Source organism: Nymphalis io, chromosome 1 (genome assembly GCF_905147045.1).
Source record: "Nymphalis io chromosome 1, ilAglIoxx1.1, whole genome shotgun sequence".
In the NCBI taxonomy this organism is placed as follows: domain Eukaryota; kingdom Metazoa; phylum Arthropoda; class Insecta; order Lepidoptera; family Nymphalidae; genus Nymphalis; species Nymphalis io.
Genome location: NC_065888.1, coordinates 9929128 through 9949430, shown reverse-complemented (window position 1 = coordinate 9949430; position 20303 = coordinate 9929128). Strand labels below are relative to the sequence as shown.

The following is a 20303-nucleotide window of genomic DNA, read 5'->3' as shown; positions in this document are numbered from 1 at the left end:
ATTACAATATCGCCAACGAACCATTTAAGAATGAGTAAGAGCGAACAAAGAAATATTTAAAACGTCAATAGGAATACGCAGTTATCACTTAAAAATAAAAATACGTCGACTACTACGTAACTGCTTACCATAACAAAGTGTTTATGGCTGTTAGAAACGTTTCGTCTGTAGATAACTTACGACAAAATTATATCTTATGTTTAACACGTTTTATAAATGATTCGTGTAATATATATGTTATTTATTGTTTTATATGATGTAACATGCCACGTATAGATATGTATTTCGTGACTAATAGAGGTCAATTGGAGACAGCTATCAGTTCAGTGCACAAGCCGATGACCTCATATCGTATTGCGCAGATGGTGGCCCGAATTTGCATCGGAATAGGCCTCGACTCGTCCCAATTGTCCTTAACGTAGAATATATAAATTTGTAATAGATTTCTTAACAGATCAATGTACTATCAATATCTAATACTCAGATTAAGAACCAACATTGTAACAAGCTTCGAGACATGTTGCGAGAAACACCAGACTGTGATCATGAATTTATGTGTGTGTTTGCATGTGCACAAGAAAATAATTCGGCACACGAGTGTAATTGAACCCCGTAAATCGCTATACCCCACGCGGACAATGTCAGTGACCAAAAGTACAAAAGCGAGACATACGAGAATCGCATCAGTTTAAATATGTCTAATATTAAAAAAAGGATCGCGTAGCACAAAAACTAACAGCAGACACTTTATGATCAGTTCGTATTGAGTTTTGACTCATTCTGTACAAGCGAAAGAATTCCGCTCATACAATTTATTATAATATAATCTAATAAAATATGTTGTATATAATATGATGCGTAGCCTCTCAATAAAACACGTGCCGTCCTTATATAGTAGAATGAACATAAGATCTTGAATACTTCAACTCCCTAATCCATTTGTTTTCAAATAACCTCACGAATAACGGACCAATGGAGACAAATCGGTCGACCTATCATAATTGAAATCTAAACGTTTATCCACTTTATACGAGATTAGTAGAAGTCCTCGCTATCGACTTAATCAACGTTTCCAAGCTAGCATCGTTGAAAGTTTCGTTTATTTGACAATATATAACAGATAATAAATGCAATTGCCAATATAAATTTCTACTGATATAATTAGAACAATTCTATAATTTGCTTAAAATGTGAAACTGATATGACAGAAATAAACAGATTGGACGCCAATATTTTCTTATTGATCTTTGTTTTGTTATATTATGTATTTGGTTTAAGAGCTGTTATTATATTGTCACTTTGCATGTTATATAGATTTAAATGTCTAAAATTCAAATCAATGTTCTATTCAATTTATAATATTAATTTGGCGGTATAAGATCCAATTAAAATATATGTATATATGTATACAAATCGTGAATTTTTCGAAATGCATTTAGAAAGCTAAAGTTTGGAGCAATTTAACTTAAAATAAAAATAGGGATTCACTCAGCTTTAATACACATTTTAATTTAATTTTTAATTCGATCATAGGCAAATGAAATATTTAAATGCGTTACGATAATTGTAGGTAAGTGTTGCAATTGCAAGATGAATCAGTGCGGGTGGGTACGCGACGATGACCCGCGGACGGTCGCTCACCTCGACAGCTTGTCTAGGTTCCCGCCTAACATAGATTGCGTTGCACTTTGCAACACTATATATATATATGTTTCGCGCTCATATATAATGCATACTATTCACACGTTCTATATGATGTATCGGTATCATGCACTAGTTGTGATTCCACAAATTAATACACACGATTTGAAAGTTAATGCGAAACATACGCAGAACTATATCGAGAAGCTATTTTAATAGTCGGTTCCCAAAATTAGTTGACAAATAAAATTCGTTCCGCTTTTTTATTTATGACGGGCCGGTTGACGTGGTTGGTAAATACTTGCCTTTCACGCCGAAGGTTGTGGGTTCGATTCCCACCCAGGACAGAACATGAACATGTCTGTTTGTCTGCGTGTAATTATCTATATAAATATGTATTTACAAAAGAAAAATAGTATATGTAGTATATCCGTTGTCTGGTTTCCATAGTACAAGCTGTACTTATTTTGGGATCAGATGGCCGTGTGTGAACAATATTATTCGAGTATATACCGTAATTAACTATTAACTAAATCGTAATTAAATAACTTAGTAGTTTCAAAAATGCAATTTGAATGGTGAAATCACGGGGAATTCCTGTGGGGAGAAAGTTATGGCGTAGTAACAATGACTCACTACTCTAACAAATATATGTCTCACTATAAATATTTGAAACAAGAATCGTCATTCTAGATTATAGATACATAAATGACAATAGTATAAACGAAATGCTATATTCTAATAAGGCAATCAATCAAAAATAATCAGGCAATGTAACATTTAGCAATGTTCAAATTGTTCGTGTTGCGGCCTCGTTCTTCCGATTTAATTAAAATTTTATGCGTATGTTTGTTGGCATTTTTGCGAAAGGATCTGGTGAAATACCATCAACGTTCAATAGGTGGTGCGCACAGCGGATCCGTCAATTGTTTACAAGAAAATGTTAAGATTCTTTGCAACGGATAAAGGGCATTATCTAGTCTATATTAATCTTATAAGTAGAAGTGGTTCTGACTCAGCTTGCAAAATTTGACTTGAAACAAACCAAACATTGCAAGTTAAATGAATGCTTGTAAAACTGTTATTTACGAAAACATTTTATAAAGGTATAAAAGTTTAATTAAGCAAAGTAAGTCTAGCGTTTTATAAAAAACTGACATGCCCAGTTCCAGTTAAAAATAAAACTATGCAAAACAATGCGTGCATGCAACAAGTATAGAAGGTGAATGTCAAACCCATGAGACAACCATTGCATACAAATTATAAATGACTCGGTTTCTAAGCTTAATTAAATACCTATAATAAGATTATTTACTTTTTCCTGCTTCTTATTTATTGATATGTATATATCTAATTTTGACGCAATTAGCCTAATGACAAAGTTGAGCTTTTGCGCAACTGTGTAAATAAAACCTGCTTTTGGCAAACTCGTTTTTTGTTTTATTACTTTTATTTTTATAACCAATCATATCAGTCACATACAAAAGAGAATGTCTGTTATTTATCACGTTTTTTAAACGAAGAGACTCCCATATAGCTCATACTTTAGTAAAATGCCCAATGCATCGTTCTTTAAAAAAACAATCATTAAATGACCAAGTAATTCGTGCAATTTAAAACGAATGGTTCGATATCAAGTATTCTTATCACGCGAACTTATTTTCAAGTTAGTATCATAAAATCGTTTTTTCGTAACAATACTCGTTTTATAACCTGATTACTATTGTATTTTAAATAGTACACTAAATATTTTAATTTTTACGATACAATAGTGTTTCAAAACCCAACCCAAAATTATCTTGAATGGCCACGCTACACCCAGTTCTTATCTCCCCAAAATTGCTTTTCGTCATTGTTTACCCTACTTCAGTAATATTTATTCATTTTGATAACTGAAGAGGCGCTGTAGGGTTTCCTATTGAAAGCAATTGAAATGTTCTCGTTATACTGGATATCATCAAACGAATATATACCATTGTATATTGGAACAATTTGCTTCAATGCCGGTACTTCCGTTTGATTACAAACGTTAAAATATTAAATATCAAAATATTGTTGACGAAGGTACTGCCTATGTATTTACTGCTATCTTAATTCGCAAACAATCTATGCATTAATACAATACCATTGAATAAATATCCGAAATACTCGTAACTTTTTAGGTATTTTAATAAAAGGGGTTGAAAATAATATAAGCCCTAAATTTAGTACAAAAATATATAAAAAAATAAGTGAATTTCGAATAAACAATACAAGTTTTCTCAAATTCCCGCGACAGCCAAAAGGCTTAATGACAGTTTGCACTTTACAAGATGACGAGGAAATGTGAGAAATTAAATTTATTAAGCGTGTCTTCAAATACTTGAATTTTTATTAAATTTTTATTTAAATTCATTTCAAAAATGTCTGATTTTTTTATCGTTAAATAAATAGACTTTCACGGAAATGCAGTATGACAAAATCAAATGTAAGCTTGAAGATTTGATTTAAAAATTAAATATAATATCGCTTATGTACTGACTGATTTCAGTGAGACATCATCATCATCATCATCATCAGTGAGACAACATGAATAAAATCGACCTCGTAAATTTTGAAACGCTATTATTTAAGTTCATTTGCTAATAAGTCCAAAACTGACTTAAACGTGGGATAACTGAATTTCAAAACAATTCGAAGCGATTTAGCTTAAGCTTGTGACCACAAGCTTACTTACTTTTTGGTATTGATGACAATACAATATAATACTAAAATTTACATTAGTTTTTGTGCATGAGTATAATAAAAGTTTATTAAAATGGTTTTTTTTAACTTCATTTACTTGTTTCAGATCTTCATACGTCTGGAATGATACACACGTGTTGAAGGTACTTTTTATTATGACCTCAGTTAAAACTTATTTGATTACAATAAACTTGGTTAAAAAATTAAATAATAATTTTTTATTAATACGTACGCAACAAACGAACAATATATCCGATATATTTTTACATTTTACGTTATTTTTACATCTAAACTAAATTATAAATTCGTCGAATTATTACAATAGCTTGATAAATACTAGAAAACATATTTTTAACATTGTTTTAGTATTTGGATCATGTTTGTTTCTATACATTGTATTTCAACTAAACTGCGGTCTTCCCTGATGAATAAAATAATATTTTCCTTGGTAAATATTCGTCATTAACACATGTCTTATGAGGAAAACAATGCTTAAATGTTTATATTTTTAGCAGTATCAACTAGCTATTATATGTACATAAAGGTATGTGTTTTATCGCTTACCGTTGACCTGGTAAAATTCTTCGTTAGTCTATAAAAGTAAGCCTGTAAATGTTGCACTGTTGCTCCTTTTTTATTATTTAGTATAGTTTTTATCATAATTTTATTTATTAGCCCTTACTTGTAAACGTTGCTTAGCTACTGTTCAGCTTAATACTGATTTCGCTCTTTCTCTTATTAATGATTTGAAATGCGAAAGAAGATAAAACTGATTGTAACTAATCACCTGCTAAATAACGTTTATAAGGAAGGCCGTTAGTTACCCGCAAGGATAAATACTTTCTGTTTACCTCACTTTTAATACATACAAATTAATAGTAACTTTATACTCTTAGAAAATAATACATAGCTAAGTTAACAAAACTGTTTTCAAAATGAGTTCCTTTTTCTAAACCAAAAACCATTCTTCACTAAAGATTAATGGTCTTGTTTCAATCAATATAATCCAAGCACAACTTTCATTAAAATCCCCACGCCACTGACGCAATGCGTCTTTGAAAATAATGGACTAATTCTGAAAATTCTTTACATAATAACATCGTATCATAAAAGAGCTTAAAATTAATTTCATGTTAGATTTTTTTCATACTTGACGAATGAATGAAGGAATGATATATGTGAAATGAAAATCAAATACACATAATATGTGTATTGAGGCTGATAAACACGTATAAAACATAAAACAGAGACATTGTATAACGAAATATCCAAACAATGTTACTTAGAGGCATGCATTTCAAGCCGAGATGGCCTAGTGGTTAGAACACGTGAATCTTAACCGACGATCGTGGGTTCAAACCCGGGCAAGCACCACTGAATTTTCATGTGCTTAATTTGTGATTATAATTCATCTCTTGCTTGACGGTGAATGAAAACATCGTGAGGAAACCTGCATGTGTCTAATTTCATTGAAATTATGCCACATGTGTATTCTTCCAACCCGCATTGGAGCAGCGTGGTGGAATAAGCTCCAAACCTTCTCCTCAAAAGGGAGAGGAGGCGTTAGCCTAGCAGTAGACATTAACAGGCTGTTACTATGCATTTCTTAATATATTCATACAAATGTTTACCGTACAAATCAATCCCCTTTTTTTAATTCTATGCTACGTGTTACTTGACATTCTCAAAAAAATCTGTGCATTTTTCTTATAACGCTGGTAAAACGCATAACGCGTTTACCCCACAGTGGGGGTTATGTGGGGCTCGCCGGTATCCAAGGCGCCGAGTGGGCTCCGAACTTCGGAATACCTACTAAAAAACCAGCGACACCCTTACCGTTTTAACGAGGAACGCCACGGGACCGCTTGCGCAAGCTACCGTGTCGCTCCGACGGTCAAAATAATCCGTGCTCCCTTGACGCAACTAAAATCCTTTCTAACTAAAAACAAATAAATAAACCAGAATCGTGATGACTCGTCTCAACATTTTAAACTTTTTTAGCGATTGATGTATTTATTATACTAATATCATAAAAGAGGGTAGTTTTTTGTTTTTCCGGATTAACTCAAGAACCATTAATCCGATTGATTAAACTTTCATACTTTATAGTATGTTTATTTGTTTCATGTTTTTCGAGATATAACGTATTATTTCAACGTAGTCTTAGAGGAATTATATAGGTTAGGTGCTTTCTTAGCGAAAGCTATCAATGCTCGAAAACTTTGTATGTAAAATTTGTCAGTTAAAGTCACAATAACCTAATGTCTATTTTTTAAATTAAATTTGTTTGACACAGTATATATTATTTTCAAAAATAAATAAAATATGAATTTCAAGCGTCTTAATAACGTTAATAGTTAACGCTCAGGTTATCCACGCATGAAATAAAGGCGTGGGGCGTGCAGTGAACTATATTAGCACAGGACGAGCGTGAAACCAGCTTGGCTTGATATTGCGATGCAGCTGGCATGTGCGAAATCGGGACAAATAGCTAGCGCTTCAGTATTTTTCCAGATTAGTCAGAACATACAGATTGAAACCTGTTTGTAAAGATATTAAGTATGGAAAAAAAAGACATCAAAACAGTACCGTATAGGAATAATTTGGACGCGATCGCCGGCTGAGTCATTTTCCTCTCGAAACCGGTCTCGCTGTCGATGAGTTTCGTCGATCCGTCTGCATTGCAACAGGACATGCATACGTAGTTTTAAACACATCGAGCCAGTTCTATCGACATTTTAGGCAAATTATTTGCCAAGGACAGCGGTTGGGCGATTATATATTGATTTCTTAATATTAATGTAAATTACAATTCAATACGAAGGTACGTGAACCACACGCATTTGGCATATTTCTACCTTTTCACATTTAACAAGTAGCAGCTGCGGTCTCTCAACCAACGAACGCTCTGAAGGACCTATTTACAGTATGTATTAAGTTTAAAGAAATCATACCCTAATATTATGTGTCATAAAAGAATTATTGAATTTAAATCTAAGAAGCAAGAGTGACTGCATAGTTAGAGCAAGTGGTGTTGCTATAAATAGTATCATTGTTATACTTCAAAACAAGCGTCCTGTACCGAGAGTCGACGATCACATTACCAATAGTTTTTTTCATTCATATAATACGAAGTTATTTATAGCTTACACTTTATTTTTGCTAAAATTGTGAGCAAAAGATTCGTGAATTCGACGAAAACAAACTTACGTGTTTATATGTTTCAAAAATAAGGCTGGTTTTTATAATGGAAATTTGCTTTTTGTCAGTAAAAAAAAACGAAGTGTAAATCTAATATGGATACATAAATTCACTTAATACGGAGATATCCAATCAAAACGTAACAACCTTCGTATAACTCGAAGCCTCAGAGGTTTGAGCTATTGTATCGACCGTGACACGTAATATAGCCACAATAATAACCTTGAACGCACACCCGCTTCACATAAAACTACCTAATATTGACTACTTACGATTAGTAGATAAAAGGTCGGTCGTAGAAAGGAGAATTACTGACACGCATATATAGATTTGAATTACCAATGCCGTCCTCGCCTCGATATTATTTTATATACTGAAATTGTGTAAATTTATTTTATATTTATAATCACTATATCAAAGTTGTAATATGTAAAAGAATAATTTTAATACGTCACTCATAAAAATCTAACAATCTTCATTTTTGTCGTCAACTATGCAAGCTGCTCTTCTCTATTTTCGTCTATTTGAAATTTTTGGCATTTGCTCTACTCCGCAAAGTTATTACATAACAGTGCAGGTAAAATTTTATGTCAAATTGTTATTTGACCAAGCACAGCGTTATTAGTCTATTTTGTGGTAACTATTACAGGTGGTAGGGCTTTGTTTGTGCTCTGTATATAGTTACATTCCGGATTAAAGGATAAGTGAGCCAGTATAATTACAGGCACAAGAAATGTCACATCTTAGATCTCGAGGTTACCGTCACATTGACGTTCTAAGGATGACTTGCAGTATCAACATCTATGACGATGTTGCCCAATAATAACTATCAGATCCATTTACTCGGCTTCTTAATTTAAAAAATATATTCGATAAATGTAAAGATTATATATCTAAATTCTAGACCGTATAAGATCATTTCTATTTATACGTTACATTTCGCTGTCGTTTCTATGAGTATGAGTCACTGTCATCTAATACAACTTGGTATTCCATTAACAGCAGCTGTATGAATAGCTTATGTTGATCGCACCATTAGATCCCGTTATCGTGTCTTCTAACTTTCCTGATCACACGACACACTTACCAGTACGTCGATGGGTTAAAAAGTGTGAAAAACGACGCCAATTACATATTGCATTGCGAACGTCGCATTCAAAAGTCTATGATATAAATTATTATTTTTGTTAATTCTTCAAATCCTATTGATAAATATTGTTCCTTGAAGTGCACAATTGTGTACGCAAATACAGGTGCATTTAATTACTGCATTCGGCTATTGGACTCGACCGGGAGAAAAAGTCACCGGATCATCGGCTTTGATTATAACACTGCTAACTGTCTTATATCCTAGATATCCTAATAAAACCCAGGATCTTTAGATCAGCAGGCTTTTCAGTTGGCTATTAGTCCACGAAAGTATTTTTATTCAAATAAAAATAATGCTTTATTAAAAAAAATGACCTAAGGTAACATTAATGAGTAAGCATTTTAGCGTTATCGTCATAATAATAAATACGATCACCATTACTGTATTCACGCGAACCGGTATGTTTACTTCACGGTTTGAAAAATATAAGTGCCTCTCACGTTAACCGTGAGATATAATCCTATTGTTTTTATGATTCCGTTATTCGCATGAGATCAACCGACGCTCTAATTACGTGTTTAAAAAAATATCACTCTTACTTTTAGTTTTTTTTTTTTAAATATTTAACCTATATTTCAGACTTCAGACTTCTTGACCTATTGGAGTCGTTCATGCGACAGGGGAAAGGTGACTCGTCTTTATAAAAAACTCAAGTCCTTGACATATATCAGTGAACTGTAAATTAATCAATATTTTAAAAGATCTGATGCTTCGCAATATATTATTTTATATAAATAATCTATCTTAGATTATATTATATAAAATCGCACAGTCATGAGTCACTTGTACTTTTAACCGAGCAAATTTAAGCGAGTGCGTTGTTCTTTATGCTACATAATTAACTAAAAAAATATGTTTTATGGAAAATTACCCTTATTCAGGCGTGACTTTAGGAGGTGAGTAGGTGAAACTTTCTTTAGTACTATAAGACGTTATTAATACGTAAATAAGGTTTATATGATAGAAACTAAAGGACACAAAAAATTGGATCACAATAAAACACGTGTGCTCACGTAGACGCGGATTCTTACTACTTACTAATTATTACTATGAAAACAGCGATTACTTTGCAACAATTAAACTTCTAAGTTATCTTAACGGTAAAAAATCATTAAAAACAACTTTTGCTGATTAATATACAAATATTTTTTCCCGCTGTAACTAATTTTTTACTTAAATAAATATAAAAAAAACAAAAAAAAAAAGATTTACAAAATTAAAATCCTATAATTGATATATAATATGACAAAAGACAATGTGGTATAGTTATCTATAAGACAAATATATTTAGATCTTCACTGGAGGGCCGCTTATGGAGACGGGAATGTGTTTTGTCATTTATAGCCTTCGAACCCCCGGTGTGACCAATGATATGCAAAGCAAACGGCCGGTATGAAAATATTTATTTCTAAAATAATGTTGTTAAAAACAAAAATAAACTACACGTGTTTAAAAAGAAATATCAATCCATTTTGTATGTATTCGTTTAAAATAAACTAAGGGAAGCTATAAATTAAAGACGACAGGATTCCACAGTCTTTTCATGTAATAGTTATATGTAACTATAGTTCGGTAGTATGTGGTAAATTACGTATCGTAAAAATGCAGTCGAAAAATTTTTGGTTTCATAGCTTTTCGATTTTCTTTAGAGTACCTTCATAAATACACCATTTATTTTGGAGCTTTATATATATATGTTTAGAGAAATATGAAAAGCGTCATGAGTAATTTTTAAATTGATATATTCAAATAAAAAATGATTAATGAAACCCTCATCTAAATAAGTGAAATATTAGATTAAAAATATAGTAATGGTTTGAACTATACGGATGGACATGGCGGATTTAAAAGAATTGCTACTAGCGATCGGACGACATCCATTGAAGTCTATTAATAATTCTGAAAACATATGCCCAATTAGCTTTTCATTGTGCGATCAAATTCGATTCAGTCAGTCGATAATCAAATTTACTCGAACGAGTTCTACGATAGTACTTTCTAACTTTACAGTGCTTGCTTTATGAAAAGATAAATCAGATATCATACTAATATTATAGTTTGAGTTTTTTTTTTGTTTGTATGTTTGTTTTCTTTCGTTTTCGCGCATCAATGTCATAAACGCGTGAATAAATACGTAGGGAGTGTTGTGCGATGCATTAGCAACGAACGAGTGAGCTGATGAGATGAGCAGATCTGATAGCGAGCGCTTATCTCAGTGTATCTATCTCTTAGTGTATATCTCATTGGCTACGGAATAAAATCCTTACCCTTGTCTTAGTTAGTCTGTCACAAAGAATTTTTTTTTCTGATTTATTTGATATGATAGCTTTTATCTTTGAGATGACTGATAAAAGTTCATTAACATGAAATTCTATTTACTCAGGTGGATAAGTATTACGGTGACTGGTATGGGCGTGCGGTGAGGCTCGCAGTGCTCCACGAAAATGACAGAGGGCGAAAAACATCAGAGCGCGGGCGGAGCGAACGCCGCACCGCAACACAGGAAAGGACACAGGTACAATATCAAACTGGATTCATATTATCTAATTTATGTATTAGATCGGGTTGGAACCGCTGTTTTTTTCGACAGAGTTCTATCCGTGGTGACGAAAATAAAGATACCTTCTTTTTACCAGTAAAACACTAATCTTATATATAAAATGAATTTAATTTGACGACCTTACATTATTTAATTTTTTCATATAAGCCATTACAGATTACAATGTAATGTTTAATTTAAAAAGTCATTTATAGACCAAGCACATTATTTTATACGAGATTTTAATATTAGACCGATACATTAAATTGTAATTTGTAACAAATGAGTTTTTTTATCGTTTCTTGTTCAAGTTTCAAGAATCCACATTCCGAATCCGGGTGATTTTATAAAGACTAAAGTAAATCATATTACCATACCATATATATAAATGAAAACAGTCTTTATTTTATTGGAACCATAAAATTCATAAATAACGTTACCATAGTAGTTTTTTATCCACATATGTACATTTCTTTATACAAAGTTCAATGACCGCGTTTTTAACATTGTGCATATAAAAATACCTACGTTAAATATTAACTACGTTTAACACATAATACTATGAGAAAACTTTTTGTTGTAACAATATTCTCATTGTTTATATCGTTAGTAACGTAAACACTTTCGTAATCGTGATTTTTTATTGATTTATTATTATTAATTATATTGGCATCGTTAATAAATAAACACATACACATAGAATTTGTTTAGCGGTTGATTAATAAAACAAAGTCTTTTTTTGTCTCTGACGCTACTGCTTTATTTATTTATTTATTTATTTAATCGATACACCACAGTATTTGAAATATGGCACTTAAAACAAGAATACGATAAAATGACAGATACAATTTCAAACACTTAATAGGTATATACAGCATTAATAGTTACGTTAGCCTCCAATAACATTTTTTTTAACAATACTCTATTTAATAAATACTACAGACTGCAATATAACACGCTTATTAATTATTTAACATTCAAACAATTAGCAAAAAAATAAAAATAACTAACAATAATTACAAACAATGTTAATATAAGATTTTTAGAGATAATACCGTAATAATAAAGTAATAAGAGATAATAGAGATAATAATGCTTTGACATTCGAAAGAAGAAAACAGCATTGTTTAACTAATCTTCTTAAACAAAATATATAGATAAAGACGATGGTGTTTAATAATAATTTATGAAGAATAATTAATAATATAAACATTAAACGGCCGACCATAATCGTTTAACATCCGCATTTCAATTCTAGTTTCACAGATTTCCTAATAGTATTAACGATAAGGTAAAGTTTCTTTTCCTTGCGTCATTGTTTGTATCGTGATACGATTCATACGTACAGACAATAGCGAATATATCATGTAAACATATAGGTTTCATTACGCCTACGTCTTTTTAAAAGATCTTTAATAAATATTTTGACGGGTTTTATTTCGATCGGGTTCATTGCATTGCATTGCATTGTAACATTAATGTTTGCGTGTTAGTAATAAAGTCTTTTTAAATTATATATCGAAGTTTACATACTACTGATCTTGTTATTTGTAAGTAATTTAAGGGGCCAAGCCTTTGAGCAAGCAAGTCTGGGTGGGTACCGCCCAGTCATCACATATTCTACCACCAATCAGCAACTTAGTCCTGTTCCGGTTTGAAGGGTGAGCCAGTGTGAACTCAGATGTCTATGAGTGGCGACTACTTACCATCAGGTTGTTCATTTGGCAGTCAGGCTACCTATAATAAATAATAAAAAAAAATTGCATAATTTTAAAACAGTAGTAGAAATCAATTATATACTTATACTATTTGAAGTATATAGCGACAGCAGTAACATTGATCAGATGATCATATATAGTATAAAAGATATAATATATAAGATAAAAAATTAATCAACTACAGCTATATAAAATGCCACATAGAATATACCGTTCATTATCCTTCATTACAGTGAATGTAATGTGACGTCATCTTAAATATGAGAGTTCATATTTAAAAGAAAAGACAACGACAATTATTTCTAAAGTAAATGTCGAATTTATAAATTGTAAAAAAAATATATTTTTTTTACAGTAGATAGAATTAAATAGTAAATAAAAAGACTATACGATATGATAAAATGTGGACGAACAATTTACAAGGCCCGTTTATGAAATTTACGTAAAATTCGAATTATTTTATTAATTACTAAAAAATTCTTATTTAAATATTTGTCGAAAATTTTTATCATACATATGTTTTATGTCGCATAACTAAATATTTGTTTAATATAGAAAATGGTAGTACGATAATGTTAGTTCATGTGAATATTGATCTACTTACAAAATTATTTATCTATAGCATAAAAATAGTTCGAAGATAGTTTGATTCAACTTAAACTTTATGGAATGCCTTAAATTATTATTTATATCATATACTAAACTGTTTCGTAATGTTTTTATATATGGAAACACGCATAGGTGGTTCAACAGCCTTTTAATGAGTGTCTCGAGATCTAATAAAAATTAAAAATTATAAATTTCATATAAAGTGACCCCTGTGCGGAACCTGAAGGCATTCACAGCTTATCGCCCTCTTAGCAATAAACCACCTTTTGTAAATACTTGTTTATTTGCATAAAACATGGCCATTGTTTTTTTTTTTGGTCTTAAAACTGAAGTTTCTGTTACTATTTGGGTGTGCAATAAAGCATATTCTATTCTATTTTAATTAAAATACGGGTCGCTATTGGTCAAAATTCTACCACATTTCCTTGCTACTATAAATAGATTATCTATTATCTTAGTCTTATCCATGTCTCATTTAAAAAAATATGTTATATTTAATGTAACATATTTGTAGCACGTGTTATTTATTATATATACATTTTAGTTTTATTTACTCCTAAACCGTGAAACTTTCACGATGCTAAATCTCACAATCCTCCGCGCGCGAAATATAAAAGGGTTAGTATAATAAAAAAAGGAGAAGAGGCCTTAGCCCAGCTGTGGGATATTCACAGGCTGTTACCGAGTTACTTACTTACTGTACACAGTTTTCTCTTCATGTATTAAATATATATTTCTAAAACAAACTTAATGGATTATCATAGATTTCATAAGTTCATTGAAACAAAATACAATTAGTATTTAATAGACATGGATGACATCATTTTAATTAAAGAAAAAAAATGTTAGATATTATTCCAATCGATTAGTAATTGGTTGGTTTGTTAAACCACGCCGACTCTTATTTTCTTTAAAATATAAGTATTACTCAATCAAACTCAAATGTTTCAATCAATCATAATAATCCTACGTCAAACGTCCATACCGCAACCAGCCAGCTATAATACAACTTGCCGCACCCACTGCGCAGTATTTATTTATTTTTAATTTTTTAGGATCATAAATTCGTTTTTCCATTTGTTTCTAACATAAAAATACTATGTATTTATTATACTGTTTAATCATAGCTGGAGCAAATTCGGAGATCTACAATTCCCCATATAAAGTTTTAATTAACCCATCTGCTACAGTTATGCGAACTTGCACCACGAAAGCGCTCGTCGACGACGTTGTTGGAATTTTCGTTCATGAAATTTACAATGTATAAACAGAATGTATGTTTTGCAATCTAAAGGGAAGAAAATATGATGAATCATACTAACAAAATAATCTTTTTGTTTCGTTTTTATAGTAGGTATATTTAGTATGATAACCGATCGACCACAAAATGCTATTAAATGACAAAGGCGAACCAATTACCCTTATCGCACCACGCCGCATCGTGTATTAATAATATTCATAAAGGATATTAGAGTAAATTGATAAACTTGTGAATTTTTGATTAATAAACATTGCTCACATCCGCTGATCTTGTTACAGATAACACTGACACGCTATTATCAGATATTGCTCAGTTTGCGACATCTGGCCCACATTCGCATGTATAGCTCTAACGTGGTATCAAACAAAGCTTTGGGTTCAGTCATCTTCGTACCTTCTAACAGAGCAACATATGTAACACCAAAAAGGAAATATACTTTTATTAAGATGAGTCACGAAAATGTGAAATTGCCTTAGTTCGATGTTGTCCAGTGAACGTCATTGCGGTCGTCTCAAAATTTCACCGTATTTAACATATTGAGGTTTAAACGTTGCGGTTTTCTTTTGTTTTTTTTGTTATTCGCGCCCACAATATGTCGGATGTAACAGCTGAGCGTCGCTTACTGGTTGAAAGGTAGCGCTATGTTTATTTATCAACGTATACTGGCCGAGTAATGTTATTGTTCTATTTTATCACGGTTATAATGACATGAGTTCAATTATTTTTTGTTACTCTGAAAACACATTTACGGAATCTTCTTTTAAATATTTAGTTTTATCTTTTAAACTACAATTATTTTATTAAAATTCATATTGAATAAAATTCACGGTAATTATAGCTGAATATAAGGCTCTTATTCTTATTAAAATAAGTAAAAATTTGAAGCATTTTCCGTCAATAACAATAACTTGTTATTAAAACTTGGAATTTGAATCAGAATGTTTAAAGAATTCGCAATAATCGCCTTTTTTTAAAAGTATATAAAAGAACAGGAAAAAATTACAAGTACATTGTGTTTTGCAATCATGATTAGATTACAAAATTGGTTTAAGTATAATTATGTATTTTAAAAATTCTCCCTACGAAGTCACAAATAATAATGTGGAGAACATTAATATATTTTTTGTTTATTTTTAATTAGTATAGTCAGGTATTAAACGACTTTGGATATTAATTATAATTATTCGTTGTCTCAGGAGACAAGAGTCAATGTACGCGATGACAGGACTGTACGCGGAGTCCGGATGCGCGGAGGCCGGCGATGTTGCAGGGCCGAGCGCGCCGCCGCACCCTGCGCACTCGCTCCGAGAATCCACCAAGTGTCACAGCAGAAATCCTTCAGCTGGTATATGCGACAGGTAATATAAAAACCAATTTTAATTACCATTTTGTTTATTGTTAAAATATGAAACAAATTTGGTTATTGTACATTTATTTTCAGAGATCGGGAACGGGAGAAAGAAAAGGAGAAACCGCATCAATTGTTTCCAGAAATATTAGACATTCCTCATGACATAAGAGACTGCGGAATCCTGTCGTGGAGACCGCTTTTTATTCAGAAGTTTTCTAGTATTAAAGTAAGACTATAACCATTTCCGTAACTTTTTACTTTCGCTCAAGCACGCCCTCGGACTAAATACTTGCTATTTTTTTAGGTGTTCGTGTTTTTCCTCTCGTTCCTAGTGACGCTGCAGCAAGCACTAAGTTCGGGTTATATTAATTCTGTGATCACAACAATCGAAAAACGCTTTGAAATACCATCCAGCCTCTCGGGGCTCATAGCGAGCAGCTACGAGATCGGCAACGTTATCACCGTCATCTTCGTCTCCTATCTCGGGAGTAGGAGACATATTCCCGTCTGGATAGCAGTCGGTAAGAATTATTACGATTTTTATAGATCCAGTCTCCATGATATATTAAAAGGATGTTTATGTAATTTAACGTTTTAGGTGCCGTTATAATGGGTATCGGTTCTTTGGTGTTTGTTGTGCCGCATTTTATCGCGGAAGCGAATAGCGAAATGATGGCTAACAATAAATCCGATGATAACATTTGTCGGTTGCCTCGGGCTCTGGAGCAAGACATGGGAGGCCTTGGACGGCTCTCACAGGGCCTTCCACCCAGCAACCTGAGGCCGGACAATTGTATCAAAGTACGTGCATTCTTTTATATAGTAAACATAATTATAACGTCTTAATTAACATTTACCCGTTCAGTCACTGCAAAATATTTTTTTATTCAAACATTTACATTTTAAATAGCAGAAAGTTTGTGATGTACACAATGAATTTTGTTAATTGCATCAGTATTTATTATAATTTGAAACTGTAGACAAAATTATCCGTAACCCGTATACAACATGGCTTAAAACGTATATCACAGCATTAATACACTTCTGGATATCGAATTTATAATAAACAAATAGTCGATATTAACGACAGTCATTTAGAAACAAAAGCAAATTTAATGGGATTGCATTATTCATATATTTATTCAGTTAAAATTATACGAAAACAGACTGATTACGTGATTCATCACTTACGTGAATTGTTATTTGCGAATTTATAATGCAGTCTATTTCAATATTACTTATCCAAACACGAACAACGAAGTTAGCTCTACTATAAATAGCCATGTTAAAAATTGTTAACGATATATAGGTTTTAATGAAAGCGTATATATATAAATTAAAATAAATCTATATATCTATGCATTGAAACCCTAATAATACCCTATAAAAACCTAAAAACAGCAATTAATAGTTATAGATGTATTTTAATTTTGAATGATTACAGAGATTATAAAGTAGTATACGATTTAAACCGTTATTTCATAAATTGTATTTATACTCTGTATTTTAATTGTTAAATACAACGTGTGTGTAGTATAAATAATAAACTTCATTGAATACTATGTGAAGAACATTATCAGTTAAAAAGCCGAGGCAACTTTAAAGTCAGAATTCTGATATGGTAACCAAAAGCTCTCTAAGGAGAGGGTTTGGGGCTCACGCTATTCCAACGCGTAGGCAGTATGGCACAATGTTATAAAACACATACAAGTTCCACAACTCAGTATATTATCCTTCACCTCGTCACTGTCACACCACGTCACCTTATCACGAGATGAATTTGTCACAAATTGCCTTACTAAAAAAGCGCCTGGCTAAAGATCGTGGCTTCAAGATCTTCTGATAAGAACTACGTGGACCACTGCAATTGTTTGAAATAAACCCAACCAACCGATCGTACTTGGGTGTCGTAGTTTAACTTTGATAACAAACAAAGCCTATGAAAACTGATGCTTGCCCGCGTTTGACTCCGTTATCTTCGGTCAAGATTCACATGTGCTATCTACTGGACCATCTCGGTTCTTACTACGTTATGTGTGATAGAAATAATCAGCTAATTGTCAACAGAGTTCACCGAGTACATTTATGCCTGTGATGGTGTTCGTGGTCGCGCAACTACTCCTGGGTTGCGGCGGTTCTCCTCTATTGACTCTCGGTACTACATACGTCGACGATCACGTTCGACCCGAATCGTCTAGCATGTATATTGGTGAGTTATTTAAATTAACTGTATTTTTATCAAAAGAGAAAGCGACTTCGAAATACTTGAAAGATATTTTCGATCAAAACTAAAATATTTAAATTTTATATTCCAGTATTTTTTGCTAATAAAAATGTAATAAAGCCAAAAAGTGTAGGTAACTATTATTTGCAATGACACGCGTTTTCTTTACATGAAGGCTCGTATATATCAAAAACAGTATATAAAGACTGTTCTAGACTAACTATTGTAGTTTCTATCTCAATATGAAAGTTCTGAATAGCTGGATCGCTTGTGTAAACGTCACACGTCCTCCATCGACCTTTCTGCTATTACACGTCTTTATTGTGACGACCAAATGGCGCGTTGCTCGTAACCGCACTCATAAACCAAACTGTGCAGACACGGCACAGTTCAACGAACTCTTCAACATAGACTACAATATGCACTACAGCCTCTTTCCCGCACATATTCGTATCTACTTACTGTTTTTACGATTATCTCCTCTTATTATAAGAAAATCGAAATAAATTTTGTCACGTGATATCGTATTTTTTCAAAACTTTTTATTTCTTTAAAAATGGTATGTTATTACGAAAGCAATTCAGTTATTTATTAATTTATTTAATAGTCATAACTAATTACTGTCAGTAAAAGCAATACATTATTATACAAAAAAAAACTAGACATATATTTTACAATATATGTACAGACAGCGTAAGTTATACATTGTTAGAGGGTTAGTTAGGCACTATTTATTAAAAATAATGATAACATAAAAATAAATAAAGATTGAGTTGGTAAAATTAAACTATACCCTTAAGAATTTCTTAAAAAAAATATTCAATATATTTTTTAAACCGGTACAATTTTGCCGTGAAAATGTCAAAGATCAGTATCAGTAACTGTGTCGTTTTAGTTTCGACACATTCTGGTGATTAGATTTACATGTAATAACTTCGTACTGCGAAGTAAAGAAACTTGAATGTTAAGAATATTTCTGTCTTATTATTTTGTTTAAATTGTGTTTTTAACGAAATGTTACGGCTAATCCGCTATGCACGCGAAAATCAACTTATTCGGTCTATAAAGCGATTCATATGAAAGTTGTTTTGCCAATAGCGAATGGTTTATCATTATCGCATGTTCAAAGAAGGTAAATTTCAAACAGTTGGCAATAGCCCGCTTTACCTCGAAAACTAAGCCCTACGTGATGCTCCGCCCTTGACCCATCCATAGCCGACTTGCCACTCGTACCAAACAATTTAATCAAAATAAAACTTCCGTGTTTGATAATCACCATTTTCGCAATAGTCACCATTAGAACTGGTTATTATTCCGAATTAATTATTATTTTTGCTATCGTGTTATTAATTTAAAGCATTAAAAACACATTTTTCGTATCAAGATGTTGAAGAAATATGCTTTCATTACAAAATCGTATTTTGTAAAATGAAATTTATATATGAACTATATATTCGTCTAGAAACTTAGGATTATGAGATTACTACTAAAATTTTTCTTAATATATATATTTTAAACAAATTGCTTCACCAGTGAAGTATCTAAACAAGGTTAATCTTTGTAAAGCTCCTTTTCTCTGACGTTCCACTGACACAGCTGGTTACATATTATTTGGTTAATCAAATATGCTTATAAATGTTTTACTTTATTGACCACTGAAGTTTTCATGTATAAAAGTTGTGATTTTTTTGTCATTAAGAATTCTAAATGCGTTGTGTGTTATCTATACCTACATGTAGGCAAAGACAAAACAGTTTAGTTTCCTTTTTACCTCTGCCTGTCAACCGATTCTCTTTTTTTTTGTACGGTAACCATACACGAAGTTTCGTGTTACCAATAAAAAAATTGGAAATAAGAACAGACAAAAATATGTTTGATATATTTT

The 20303-nt window shown here is 31.9% G+C and overlaps 1 protein-coding gene across 2 annotated transcripts in view; it reads left to right on the top strand.

Moving 5' to 3' along the window:
* LOC126770583 (solute carrier organic anion transporter family member 5A1) overlaps window positions 1-20303 on the top strand; it is a 39569-nt gene that overhangs the window by 10571 nt on the left and 8695 nt on the right. Inside the window, exons 2-8 of one of the 2 annotated variants that reach the window (XM_050490449.1) lie at window positions 4472-4508; window positions 11100-11231; window positions 16040-16201; window positions 16285-16420; window positions 16499-16715; window positions 16793-16995; window positions 18262-18403. In XM_050490449.1, coding sequence (XP_050346406.1) covers window positions 11161-11231; window positions 16040-16201; window positions 16285-16420; window positions 16499-16715; window positions 16793-16995; window positions 18262-18403 — 931 coding nt within the window. In that variant the 5' untranslated portion in view covers window positions 4472-4508; window positions 11100-11160. The remainder of the gene's footprint in view (window positions 1-4471; window positions 4509-11099; window positions 11232-16039; window positions 16202-16284; window positions 16421-16498; window positions 16716-16792; window positions 16996-18261; window positions 18404-20303) is intronic. The other variant, XM_050491239.1, reaches the window with a different exon arrangement.